Source organism: Arabidopsis lyrata (assembly GCF_000004255.2).
Source record: "Arabidopsis lyrata subsp. lyrata unplaced genomic scaffold ARALYscaffold_6, whole genome shotgun sequence".
Taxonomy (NCBI): domain Eukaryota; kingdom Viridiplantae; phylum Streptophyta; class Magnoliopsida; order Brassicales; family Brassicaceae; genus Arabidopsis; species Arabidopsis lyrata.
Genome location: NW_003302550.1, coordinates 13,417,107 through 13,431,988, shown reverse-complemented (window position 1 = coordinate 13,431,988; position 14,882 = coordinate 13,417,107). Strand labels below are relative to the sequence as shown.

Below are 14,882 nucleotides of genomic sequence, written 5' to 3'. Positions count from 1 at the left end.
AAGATTTGTAAGGTGAAAAAAAAATAGTAGTCCCAATTTAGTCTCGTATTAGCAACCATTCTGCCACCAGTGTAATTTGGTTTAGTTACAAAATGGTCATAACTTTGTGGTTTGTCGAGTAACAATTTGTTTTGCAATCATAAACCTAATTCAATTTCGAATTGAAAAGCAGTAATCAAACAGAAATCAGATTAACAACCGAGTAATCAAATAACCATCCTAATTAAACAAGATAATCCTAGTTTTAACCAAAATATTAGCATCCTAATAAAACAGGTTTCATCCAACTTACAAAAGCAACAATTAAGAGAACAAGTTCATAGGTTAGAAGAAGTGTCTTCTGGGGTGCCTGTTGCGTCTGGGATGGCTGCAGTTGCAGCTGTTGTAGTTGGTAGAGTACCTGCAGCTGTTGTAGTTGCTTGGATGGGTGGTTGAGGTTGTGTAGAAGCAGAAGACAAAAAAGCTGCCAACTCAGGATCCTTATCTTTCATGAAGACGAGGAGCTTCTCCAAGCGAGATTGAGATTGGCGGTGCTCCTCATCACGTTTTGCATTTTCAGCCTCGTGTTCAGATATTTTGCGCCGCAGCTGATCTTGAAGCTCCACAATGGTTGCTGTAGAAGAGCTCGCATAACTCTCTTTCCTTTTTCCTTTGTTCAGTGTCTCCACAAGCGATCCAAGACCATAAGGGGTACCTTTGTCATCTTTATGAGTACACTAAAACAAAATCCAAAGAATCAGTGAACAAGAACAAGAAGGATGTCCAACAAAACGAAATCAATTACCTTAAGAAAGATCTCATTCTTTTCATCAATGCTGAGCATACGGTCAGTGGAATGTTCAGAGGAATTAGCAGAATTCTGAGGACCCTCCTCGTCCAATTCAGACATCCTGTCTTCAATGCCCTTCGCATACGCCTCAACAACTTCTTTAGCTTTTTGATCCACAAATGATCCATCAGCCCTTGTATGTGTTTTCATAAACACTTCGCCAAGTGATACAGGACGCTTGAGCTCTTCCTCCTACAATTAAACTCAAGCAGATTTAAATCATGGAAGCAATATTAGAAAATCAGAGAAATGATTTGTTTGGATGGAAAGAGGACTCTTACCATTTCTTGATGAACTTGCACAAAAGATTTCTGACCGGCTAAGTGTTTGTGCACTCCAAGACCTCCACGATCAGAGTTTCTGCACTGTGAAGCATTCTCACTCCTCTCAATAGCATCCTCAGTCTTCCAATACACCCACATCTCAGCCCAAAGTGTATCACGGATCCACGGTGGTTGTACACCACTCTGCTTTGCTTGACTGACAATCCCTTTCATCCGTTTCTTGGCTATCACCAAGAATCCTTCTCTAACAAGCTCAGTAATCCCGACATCCCAATTATACTTCCGCTACATAACAAGCACTTAAGTTAGCAAAGTTACTAAGTCATATATATTAAACAATAACAGAATGTAAGGTATATATGACATTACCGCAAAACTTCTGAAGTATCTCTCTCGAATGGGTATTGGAGTAACCTTCCAACTGAAGTAAGACCATAATTATCGAAAGATCATCTTAATGGTGTGCTTAGAATAAAAATAAAAAATAAAATAAGACCCAAACCCAAGAACAGGGCCAGGAACAGGTCTTAAGCAAGAACTAAATCCAAGAACTAAACGCACTATTCCCATTATTTCTTAATTTTAAATTACTAAGATCACACCAACTGGTTTGGCGTTGCATATGCCCTAAGGCCCATCAAACTTCCTCCAGAAGATTCCAGCAATCACTCTAGACAGCTTCCCTTTGTGCCGGTTAAACCTGTAACGAAAGTACATTTCACTTTAGTTATGCACTAAGACACTGTGAAAAATAACTCCTAATTCTATTCATTTCTTGAAATCACAGAATTTATTTGATGCAATAACCAACAGATACTGAGCAAGAATGAAATATGTTTGATTAACAGCAGAATCAACTATGACAAGTCTCTAAACTTCAAGTTGAATTACCAAACAAAGCTTTAGTCGTAAATGAACAAGAACCATGAGTCTATCAATGAACAATAAGTTGGTCCAACACAGAGATAACATAGATTCTCAAAACAAACACGGAAAACAAACCAAAATGTTTAACAAACACTAAGCTTTCTACTACAGGACATGACTACATGATTTGCAAATGCTTTTAAAAAAACACAGATGCTCACAAACAATCACAAAATCAGATGATCAATCAAAAACACATATGCTCACAAAACAATCACAAAATCACAAGGAGAAAAGGAAAGAGATTACCAGAGAGTCTCAACTCCAGGGATCGGGTTCTGAGACAGAAGTGGAAGATGTTGTCGGCCTGGAAGGACTAGCAAACGATCCAACATTTCTTGGTAGTCGACATTTTGATCTCCATTTTGTTCTTCAGGCTCTTCGTCTACTTCTTCCTCATAATCGTCTTCATCATTAAGGTTTAGCTCTGATGGTATGACCTGTTGCTCCTCTGGATCCTGACGAGGAGGAGGCTGTGGTAGACGCGGAGGAGGCTGCTGTTGACGAGAAGAAGAAGGCTGATGTTGACGAGGAGGCGGCTGCTGTTGACGAGAAGATGAAGGCTGCTGTTGACGAGAAGAAGAAGGCTATTGTTGACGCCCAAGAGGTTGTTTTCGACGAGCAGGAGGTGGTTGTTGAGAGCCAGCCGGCGGTGGTTGTTGAGAGCCAGCCCGTGGTGTTTGTTGAGAGCCACCCGGCGCTGTTTGTTGAGACCCACCCGACGGTGCTTGTTGAGAGACAGCAGGTGATGTTTGAAGAGCAGGAGTCGAGGGTACTTGTGTCGCCGGCGGATATTGGGAAGGACGACTTACAGACTGTGTTGCCGAACTTGGGTTCGACGAGTGAGAAGAGGTTCCGACGCCACTGGGGATGAGTTTAGGATTCTGACCATGGTAGACTCTGGCACCACGGTTATTTGTCGATTTGCCTCCGCGACCTCTCGCTGACTTGCCTTTGGTAGGAGCCATTAGAAAGAAACGAAAGAGGGATTCAAAAGAGAAAGAACCGGATTAGGGATTCGAAAGAGAAAGAGACGAAATAGGGATTTGAAAGAGAAAGAATCGGATTAGGGATTCGAATGAGAATGAAGCGAAAGAGAAGAAGAGAAGGAATCGATTGAGGGAGAGAGAGAGAGATTGAAACCCTAGATCGAGAGAGAAAGAAGATCGAGAGAGAAGGAAAAAAGTGAAAAGTCGAGTGTGTATTTTGCCTACTAATTAACGAAAAGGAGTCGCTCTTTAGTCGCAAAACAATCGCAACATCAATTATTTGGGGGGAAAATTAAGCGCCCAAATACTTAGGGAAAATTTCATAAGATTTAACAAAAGTTGCAAAACAGTTGCAATATTCGTCGGAAAATGGTCACAAAACTTGTCGTAATTTAGTCACAATATTTGAACAGTCACGAAAATGTCACAAACTAGTCGCAAACTGTGACTAAGTTGAGACAGACAATAAAATGTCACAACACAAAAAATTCAAAATCTATGGATTTGATTCACTCTATTGATAGAAATCACTCATAAACACTCACTTTAGTAGCATAGAATACATGTACAAGTGTTAGGTTGGTCAAACCTGGCTTTCTCAACATATTTTATAAATTTTACAAAATTCCATATCATGTTCATAAAGTAACATGATGAGTTCATATGGATTTAGAACTTTTGAATGTTTGGATTGTAAACATTGAATTTCAAGAGGTTGGTTGAGTTTTTTTTTACTAAGTTCAATAAAATCAAAGTAGTAACATATAAGAAAACATGTAAACAAACTTCAATTTACAAATTTCGAATTGAAAATATCGAGCGTTGGTAATCTGTAGCAAAATAGTCGCTAATCTCAGGTGCTAGACGCAAAAGGGTCACAAAATAGTTAGCAAAATTTCTTAAAATATAACAAACATCGCAAACGTCGCAAAATAGTCGCTAATCTCAGGTGCTAGACGCAAAAGGGTCACAACATCAGTCGTACAATGGTCACACAATATGTCGGATTATGGTCACAAATCTCAAATCTGATATTTCGAATGTTTAATATCGAGAGTTGGTAATATGTAGCAAAGTGGTCGCTAAATCTCAGATAAATGTGATCGATTATCTTTGTTCGTCGTAAATATGTTGCAATTTTGCGACCGTTTTGTGACCTTTAGTCAAATTGTAAAAAAAAAGAGTTCTATAGATAACAAGTCGCTAAGTGGTCTCAAAGTGCGACCGTTTTGCGACCTAAAATATTGAATTGGTAAACGGTCGGATAGTAGTGGCTTAATTGAGACATTTGTCCGACTACTTATTTCCGTCGCTAATAAGCGACTAGTTTCCATCTGTTTTGTTTGTAGTTGTTTAACAGTCGCAAAACAGACACAAAGTAGTCGCGATTTTTTGCGACTATAAAAATAGTCACAACAAAGAGTCCCAAATTGCAGGTTTTCTTGTAGTGCTTGGTGCATCTCCAGCACCAATGTTAGCAGGCAGATTGTTGACATCTTGTTCATCAGCCATTCTGAAAGGATGGTTGTGTTCAAGGTCTACTGTGTCTCTCCTTTCCCGTAGTTCTCTTCCTAAACGGTCGATGTTGTCGTTGAAAAGGAGGTTCTGATTGTCTTTTGATCGAGTTTGCATACAACAGAGTTGTACCTGAATCAAGAAGACAACAAGAGAAACACAAAGTTAGTGACTGAAGTGAAAATTGAAATAGAACTTGATCTAAGCAAGTCTGAAATCTCAAATGTAACAAACAAACACCCAAATGGCAACGGCGCCAAATTGATAGTAGGATTTTAACTAAGATCAATTATCCTTAAAGTACTATCATGTCATTGTAGTATTTAAGGTGTCAATCCAAATAGGTGTGATGCTAGCAATCAAGATGCAATCAGATATCACAGAGTCAAGCCAAGCAATAACAGGTTTGATGTTGTTAACAGTTCTAGTGATTATGCAGAAACAGAAATTCTAACAATAACAGGCAATATACTCGACCAACACAGCTTGAAGCCAAGCACTGGGTGTGGTCGAGTATCAGGTCGAGTAACTTAACAGAAACTGTAAACTGGGTACTCGACTACACAGTTTGCTACCAAACTACTGGGTGTGGTCGAGTACTTCAAATGAAACAGGCTAGAAATGATAAAACTAAGCAACAAGTAACAAGATCAAGCAATCAAAAGCGATGTAAACAAAGAAATCCATTGGAAGAGAAATTTCCGAGGATGGGGTAATTGAGTAGTGAAGTCTCCTTAATCTAACAGGTGGTTAACATGCTCAACAAACTATCCCTAGACAACAAGTTCAGTAACCAAATCAAAGTGCTACCGCAACAGAGATCCTCAAGCTAAACTAGTCCCAGACTCAATCACCATTGACGAGAGCTAACCTAACAGGCATTACGAATCAACAAGTCAAAGCCAAAACGCTCCCTGTAACCAATACCTTGGTACAGAGCCACAAATCTCTGGAATTAGTGGTTCAGACATTTCATCGAACACCTTTTGGGTGCGGAAATGTCTGGGCTCAGATTCCAGTTGATCAGAAAGCAATCAACATGAAGAACAACTAATCCAGAAGGGTTCTACCAATCAAACTCAAACACCTATCAGATTAAGGATTCTAAACTACCCTAACCCATCCTCAAGAACCCTAATCACTACTCAAAACTCATGAACATGAACATAAACCCAGAAATGCATAAAAACTTCATACTAGCAAGATCTCAACAAGATGAACAACTTTGTAGAAGAAATCAAAAGCAAATACTCAATAGATTAAGAGAAATCTGGATTACAAAGATGAAGAAAACCCTAATTGTTCTCTAGAAAAAGACTTGGTTCTGAAAATTAAGAGAAACAACCTATTTATAGTAAATACTAGGAAGCCCTAAAACACAAAACAACAAAGTTTTAAAGCGGTTTAAGAGAGTACTCGACCCTTGTGATCGAGTATGAGCATTCGAGTAAAGTTGGGATCTTTGTGGATTCTTGCTCCGGTCATGATGTAATGCTTCATCCTCTTCTCTTCCTTATTCTCAATGTCTGGTTGAGTGCGGATCTGAGAAGCCTCTGAAGCATGCAGTCGAGTGTTGGGGTCGGATTTCATCCCATAGCACCGAGCCGAACTTCGAACGCCTCAGGGAACTTCTGAAGACATCTCGGTGCAGACTGCCATTCACCTCGGGTCAGACTGCCATTCACCTTGGGTCAGATTGCATTGGTTGCCTCGGGGAACACCCGTAGTCTGCTCGGGTCCGTCAGCAAGCTTATAAACCCGAGCTGGCTCTCTTCAAGTGCCCGAGCCGGTTCATTCCGAGAAACCAAGCCGGTTCGCGCCGAGACCCCCGAGCTGCCTCTTTCCGCGAACCCGAGCCGGTTTCCCTCGGGAAACCGGGGCCATGCCTCTCTTGTCCCCGAGCCGGTTGCACAAGTTCCCCGAGGCGAAGTCTTCTTCATCGCCCGAAGCAAAAACTTAGTAAATATTCTTCTCTAAAGGTATCATTTCCAAGCAAGTTATCATTTCCGAAAAAGAAGGATCATTTCCGATAAACTCGGAAATGATAAGGAAGAATCGCGAAGGATCAACTCAAATCAGGAAATCTTCCGAAAAACTCCGAAGAATAAGGAAATTGTCCTAATCCACGATATTCTGGCCGACTCCAAGATAAATGGAAATCTTCCGAGAATATCGGTGGAGAGGCGGTTTATCATCCCTATATAAAGAGATTCAAGGCTCAAACGAAAGGCGGCAAGCAATATCGCTCTAGAATTTACACTACGCAAAGCTCTCACAGCACAAACATCTTTTTCTTTACGATCAAACTCTTGTACGATCAAAGTCATCTTTTCCTTAATAATATCAAAAACACCATCTTCGGTATCAATTGATTCTGTCGTTCTTTGAGAATTCTCGCAAATCGTATCCCTAAAATAAAACCCTAGACAAATCTTGATTGTGTTAGTTTCGACTTCCACAGTTTGGCGCCGTCTGTGGGGACACTTTAGAATTCTCTTACCCTAAGACTCAGAACTCGATTACTGAAAAGGACGATGAACGAAGACGGTCGTCAGACGCCACCAGCTGGAGGAGGGATCCCAAACCCCCCGAACCCTCAGAATCCTCAAGCCGATCCGACGATCCTAGCGACTCTAGCCGAACTGAAAGTCCTGATGATTAAATTCCAGAAGAAAGCTGACGACCAAGAAAAAGCTAACAAAACCTTGGCGCAGCGAGTCGACGAAATTGCAACGCGTGGGCAACCAAAAACGACGCGTTTCCAGACTCGGCCGCCACGAGCTCGGAGGGATTTACTTGGCATCAACCCAACAAGACTCACGTTCGCAACACCAACCGGCAACACCAGAATCGCAACCCGAGACGACCCTGCCGGACGCGGGAACCGAGACGATCCCACCAAGCCGGACGCAGTGGACTTGACGGACGAGCCAGATGATCTGCAAGACGAGCGTACCCGAGCCGGAGCTAACTCCACCGAGGAGCGAACAGATCTATCTGACGATGAAGAAACTGAGGAAAACATAAGGTGGGCCGAAGAATCTGAAAGAGAAGACGAGCTAAGCAAAATCCGGGCCTCCCTAGCCAAGGCGGAAGCTGATATGAAGCTCGTCAAAACCTAGATACACAGCGTTTCATCTTCCGCACCGAACATCGACCGAATTTTGGAAGAATCTCGGAATACGCCTTTCACCAAAAGGATTTCCGAAACGACGATGTCCAATCTGGGAAAGTTTAAAATCGACTCTTACAACGGATCAACCGATCCAAAGTGCCACATTAAATTATTCGTGATATCTATGGCCCGAGCCAGGTTCAAACCCGGGGAAAAGGATGCAGGGCTGTGCCTACTGTTCGTAGAACACCTCAAAGGACCCGCATTAGAGTGGTTTTCGAGATTAGAACGAAACTCGATTGATAGTTTCGACGAGCTGTCGACGTTGTTCCTCAAACAATACTCCGTGCTCATCGACCCCGGAACTTCTGACGCGGATCTGTGGTCCTTGTCTCAACAGCCCACCGAGCCATTAAGGGATTTCCTCAAGACTTTCAAATCGACGCTAGGCAAGGTCGAAGGAATTACGGATGTAGCAGCTCTCTCGGCTTTGAAGAAAGCTCTCTGGTACAAATCAGAATTCAGGAAAGAGTTAAACCTGTCTAAACCAACAACAATTCGCAACGCGCTGCATCGAGCCTCGGATTTCGTCGCCCACGAAGAAGAAATGGCGCTACTAACAAAGAGGCACGAGCCAGCAAAACAGGCGCCCCAAACCGAGAAAACCGAGAAAGCCCAAGCGACACCTCCGATCCAGAAGAAAACTCGTGAGAGCGGTACATATGCGCATCACGAAGGGCGCAATTTCTCAGGAAACCATAGCTACCAGATTGACACGCCCCGAGGCCGTGGCCGCGGCAGAGGCCGAGGCCGTGGGCGTGGAAGAGAGTCCTTCACTTGGACGAGGGACCAGCCACCGAGCAACGATCAAGAATATTGCGAACACCACAAAATTTTCGGCCATCATACCTCGAGATGCCGAAGCCTCGGAGCCAAGTTAGCAACCAAATTCCTAACTGGAGAACTCGGAACAAACGTTACTCTTAAGGACCTTGAGCCAGAGCCAGAGCCCGAGCAGACCAACCCGGGAAGAGATCCCGAACCAAGGAGCCAGGAATCTCAGAAAAGAACCCGAGGGACGGAAGACGAAGACCGAGATGGTACGCGGCAGAAGGTTCTTACCATAATGGGTGGATCGCCATACTGTCCTGACACCGTAGCGGCAATCAAAGCTTATCAGCGCCGAGCCGAGACGCCTAGCAACTGGACGAGACGCTTCGATCGACCTAACGACGTGATCACGTTCGAAGAAAGCGAGACAAATGGGCTCGACATGCCGCATAACGATCCGATCGTCGTCACCTTAGCGATAGGAGACCACGATATTTACCGAGTATTAATTGACACCGGCAGCACCATTGACGTGATCTTCCGCGAAACGCTCCAACGAATGAACATCAACATGTCACAGGTGATTCCGACCCCGAGGCCTGTCCTCGGATTTTCAGGGGAAACTCTGATGACGCTCGGAACTATCCAACTACCAGTCCGAGCGTAACAAAGATAGTCAACTTCTCAGTCACCGATCGACCCACCATTTACAACGTCATAATGGGAACCCCGTGGTTAAATCTAATGCGAGCTGTCGCATCAACATATCATCTGTGTGTCAAATTCCCGACCCCTAATGGCGTGAAAACGATATGGGGCAGTCAGAAAAATTCTCGGATGTGTTTCATGGCCGCACACAAACTCCGAAACCCTGTCACTGAAGTGAAGGCTGAAACGGATCACAAGAAATCAAAACTTGGCCAGAGTGAAGAGAAGGCTATATCTAAACAGTTATAGCAATTACAGATCGAGGAGGCGCGCGAGGAGAAGAAGCCTACCTCGGATCCTGTAATCTCCATTAGCCTCGACGACGAACGGACTGAACGATGCGTGGAAATTGGCAGCGACTTAACCGAGGAGATCAAGACCGAGCTCATCTCGTTCCTCAGAGAGAACATCGACACCTTCGCCTGGTCGGCTGAAGATCTACCTGGGGTAAGCATCGACGTAATCTGCCACGAGCTAAATGTAGACCCCTCTTTTAAGCCCATCAAACAGAAGCGAAGAAAATTGGGTCGGGATCGCGCAGATGCAGTGAACGCCGAAGTAGAAAAGCTCCTGAAGATCGGCTCGATCTCTGAAGCAAGATACCCGGACTGGTTAGCAAACCCTGTCGTGGTTAAAAAGAAGAACGGCAAGTGGAGAGTCTGCGTCGATTTCACCGATCTGAACAAAGCTTGCCCTAAAGACAGTTTTCCGCTCCCACATATCGATCGGTTAGTTGAAGCAACTGCGGGAAATAAATTGCTATCGTTCATGGATGCTTTCGCAGGGTACAATCAGATTCTCATGCACCCCGACGATCGCGAGAAGACAGCATTCATCACAGACCGAGGTATCTACTGTTACAAAGTCATGCCCTTCGGGCTCAAGAATGCCGGAGCAACGTATCAACGGCTCGTCAACAGAATGTTCTCCAAGCAGCTCGGGAAGACGATGGAAGTTTATATCGACGACATGCTAGTCAAATCCCTTGAGGAAAGCGATCACATAGCCCATCTACGCGACTGTTTTCGCCAGCTCAACAAGCACAACATGAAGCTCAATCCGGCAAAATGTCGTTTCGCAGTAAAGTCGGGGGAATTCTTGGGATATCTCGTAACTCACCGAGGCATCGAGGCAAACCCAAAGCAGATCGATGCTCTACTAAACATGCCCTCACCACAGAACAAGCGCGAAGTTCAACGTCTCACCGGGAGAGTCGCAGCCTTGAACCGATTCATCTCGCGATCCACTGACAAATGCCTGGCTTTCTATGATACTCTGCGCGGGAACAAGAAATTCGAATGGACCGATCGCTGCGAAAAAGCTTTCCAAGAACTAAAGAAGTATTTGGCCAATCCACCGGTTCTAGCGAAACCAGTCCCGGGCGAGCCATTATTCCTATACATCGCAGTCTCTGATACGGCTATAAGTGGAGTCATAGTCAGGGAAGACAGAGGGGAGCAGAAGCCGGTATTTTACGTTTCGCAAACTTTTACCGACGCGGAAACACGCTACCCGCAAACTGAAAAGCTCGCCCTCGCCGTAGTAATGTCAGCTCGGAAGCTACGGCCATATTTCCAGTCTCACTCAATTGTCGTCATGGCGCCCGTGTCACTCCGAACCGTCCTGCACAGTCCGAGCCAATTGGGACGCTTGGCCAAGTGGGCAGTAGAACTCAGCGAGTACGACATCGAATACAGAAACAAAACATGCGCGAAATCTCAAGTCCTGGCCGATTTCATCATCGAGCTACCAACAGAGAACGTCCGAGAAGAGTCACCCAACGCTGTTTGGATCCTCCACGTCGACGGCTCATCCTCAAAACAAGGTTCTGGCGTCAGAATCCGCCTCGCGTCACCAGAGGGTGAAATCCTTGAACAATCCTTTCGGCTAAATTTCGACGCGACTAACAACGTGGCTGAGTACGAAGCGCTGATAGCAGGACTTAAGCTGGCTCGGGGACTTAAGATCAACAAGGTGCGAGCCTTTTGCGACTCCCAGCTCGTGGCTAATCAATTCAATGGAGAATACACGGCTCGCGACGAACGAATGGAAGCGTATCTTGCTCTCACGCAAGACTTGGCGAAACAGTTCGGAGAATTCGAGTTAACCAGAATTCCACGAGGTGAGAACACATCGGCCGATGCCTTAGCGGCTCTAGCTTCAACCTCCGACCCAAATCTGAAGAGGATCATACCGGTTGAGTTCATCAAAAAGCCGAGCATTGAAGATAATAGCAAGGATCAAGTTCTAACAGCTCGGGAGACAGAAGAACTGGAAGAAATGGACATTGAACAGCTAGACCAGCAAACTACGGACGCAACCAAGCCCGAATACGGAAGCGACGTCAAATGGATTGGAGCCATCCAAAGCTACATTGCCGATGGAGAAGTTCCTACTGAAAAGTGGGCAGCTCGGAAGCTTAAGGCCAAAGCGGCACGGTATACTCTGATCGACGGAGAGCTCTTTAAATGGCGATTTTCTGGTCCTCTCCTTATCTGTGTCGAAGGATATGAAGCTCGGAGAGTCATGGAAGAAGTTCACGGCGGATCTTGTGGAAACCATTCTGGCGGAAGAGCTCTGGCTATAAAGATCAAACGCCACGGATATTTTTGGCCGACGATGGTCAAAGACTGCGAAAAATTTTCTCAACGATGTGATAAATGCCAGAGGCACGCACCAACCATTCATCAACCCGCCGAGCTCCTCTCTTCCATAACTTCGCCTTATCCATTCATGCGATGGTCCATGGACATCATCGGACCGCTACACAACTCCAAGCAGAAGAAACTTGTCCTCGTACTGACAGACTATTTCTCCAAATGGATCGAGGCGGACTCTTACGCCAGCATCAAAGATGCGCAGGTCGAGAATTTCGTCTGGAAGAATATCATATGCCGCCATGGGATACCTCACGAGATCGTTACAGACAACGGATCGCAGTTTATTTCGGCTCGGTTCGAAGGATTCTGCGAGAAATGGGGAATTCGCCTCAGCAAGTCTACGCCTCGGTACCCTCAGGGAAATGGACAGGCCGAGGCGGCAAACAAGACGATTCTCGACGGAATAAAGAAGCGCCTCGATGCAAAGAAAGGCCGCTGGGCCGACGAATTGGAAGGAGTGTTATGGTCGCACAGAACCACGCCGCGGCGGGCCACGGGAGAAACACCTTTCGCCCTTGTCTACGGCACGGAGTGTGTGATTCCCACCGAAGCCGAGATCCCGGGACTAAGAAGACGTTTTCTCCCCGAGCAAGAAAATTCCAACACTCAGATGATGCTGGACGAGCTGGACTTGATCGACGAAAGAAGAGATTCGGCTTTGATCCGTATGCAAAATTATCAGAATGCAACGGCTCGGTACTATAATTCTCACGTTAAGCATCGCCGTTTCCACGAAGGAGATCTCGTACTGCGCAAAGTTTTCCAGAACACCGCCGAGCAGAACGCAAGTAAGCTCGGCGCAAATTGGGAGGGACCATACACGATCGCAAAAGTAATCCGTCCCGGCGTCTACGAACTCATCAACATGAACGGCAAAGCGGTACCTAGATCCTGGAACGCAATGCATCTAAGGAAATATTACCGCTAAAAACTTAATGTATGCGTGTACTTGAACTACGGGGTGGCTTGATCCCTGAAAAGGGTACGTAGACAGCTCGTCCTCGGACGAGTTCAGCTACCCCCCCTAATTAAAAAGGGGGGAGTGGGTCCGTATACTTATATACTCCCACTTAATTTTTCAAATTCTCTAAAGTTTTTACCCTTCGGGTTATCAAATCCTATCCACCTCGGAGATTTTAACGGTCATCTTATCGACCTATAAAGCTAAAAGTTCGTTCGGACGATGGCCACGTCCTCAGACAGAAAAAGCTCTTTTCACCGCCTCGGTCACAGCGCGCTATATAAACAGTCGAGACGATTCGGTCGGAGATATCCTGCCATAAAGGAATTGTCTTCAGAAAACCCAGTTGACTTCGACACTGGTACCCCAGTTCGCTTCTAAGCACTGGTATCGACTACATCAGCTCGGGTCGCAACCGATAAAGATTAGTCCCATATGACCAAAACCCAGTTACCTAAACACTGGTAAACGATCCTTTCCACTTTCAATTTGGAAACGGTTCGGGAGAAGTTAACTTTTTGTCTTCACTTAAAAAAACCCAGTAATCTTAACACTGGTTCGCTATTCCGAAAGTTAACTTCTAATTCTTATTACGTTGACATCGATGTATAATTCAGTTCGGAGGCTAAAACGTTCGAATTGACACTAGCGCACGACTCTTTTCGTTTTTGGCTCGGAAGTTAATGCTATTGGGAAGAAGTAACTTCTCGACTGGCATGTCATAAACCCAGTTATTCAACACTGGTATCGGATTCAAAAAATACGCATTCAGATGGATAAAGCCGTCCAGGCATAAGTTTTACGAAAGAAATAAAAAAAAAAACAACAGAAGAAAAAAGGAGTTTTAGAGACGCCTCGGGCTTATTCGTCTCGCTCCCCGGCATGAGTCGCCACAGGATCCAGGAACGTTCCTGCCTGGTCGATAACTCCAATTTCGTTCGCGTCGCCTTCCACCGACCTATTTCCGAGGCTATCATGAGCGGAATCGGGTGATACCGGAGGAACCTTCAGAGTTCCGAGCAGTTCCGGCCTCCAAACCGAAAAAGGAGGAAGGGATGCCCCTTCCCTGGTTTGGAAACTTCGGAAGATGTCTTCAATCTCTTCTCCGCCTACGAAGCAGAGGAGAATAGCATATTAATAGATGCAATCCGTGGCAAGTTTTGCTAATGTTCGTTTTCTAAGTAAAAACTTACCTGAAATCGAAGCGGGTAAAGAATTTTGAGTCCTAACACTCAGTCCTTGAGATTGGGGAGCCTCCGGTCTCGGCTCATCTGTTTCCTCTGAAATTACTCTATCTCCCAGAAGAGGGAGCTCGGAGTTTAAAGGTTCTGAAAAGGGAGAAACAAAACGTAGAGGGCTAGAGACTCGTGGCGGAGAACTTAATCTCACGGTTTTAAGTCTCTCGCTTGATAGATTATCAGAATCTGGAGCCTTCCTCTTTGTACAAGGAGAGGAGGTTATTTCTCCCTCACACCCTGGTTCGGAAGGGCAAATTGCGGTGGCAACTGGAGGGTCGTTAAGGATCTCGGCTCCATGAGTATCCACCGCGGCTGACAGGGCTGCTTCTAATGAACCATCATCAACCAAGAGGGTCTTCCTGTGGAAGTTACCAACCCTGGAGATTGCAGCTATCCGTTTCTTTCTCCCGATTTCGGATAGCTGATCCTTAAGAGCCTTGATTTCAGCCTGCATCTTTGTTTTATCTCGGGCATTCAGGCTCGAGACGTCTTTCTCCTCGGGGGGAGGATCGAGGGGGTGAGTCTGACCGTCTTTAATGGCGAGCCCCGCTTTATGAATGCGTTGAAGGGTGAAGGAATTCCAATTTGTTTCACCCTCGGAAACTATTCGAAAGAAGGACAAGAAGTCAACGGTTGGGCGGGGGATCGTCTGGTTCCCTGAAACAAAGTATTGGGTTAAGAATTCCATCTCTTTTGCTTAATACAGTAGAAAGTAGTAAAGGTTGGATTTTTAACCAAGTTTAGCCGACCAATTGGCGAGAAGAAGATCGGAAAGACCTTGAACGGAATGGGGATTAACTCGGAAAAAGAACCAGTATTTCCTCC

At 45.2% G+C, this 14,882-nt stretch overlaps 1 protein-coding gene across 1 annotated transcript; it reads right to left on the bottom strand.

Moving 5' to 3' along the window:
* Window positions 1-317: 317 nt before the first annotated feature.
* Window positions 318-1,529, bottom strand: LOC110227367. The gene is made up of 2 exons (XM_021021454.1): window positions 785-1,529; window positions 318-716 (listed from the first exon to the last, which is right to left on the bottom strand). Exons 1-2 carry the CDS (start codon window positions 977-979, stop codon window positions 318-320), a joined length of 594 nt encoding a protein of 197 aa, XP_020877113.1. The 5' UTR covers window positions 980-1,529.
* Between the last annotated feature and the right edge of the window lie 13,353 nt (window positions 1,530-14,882).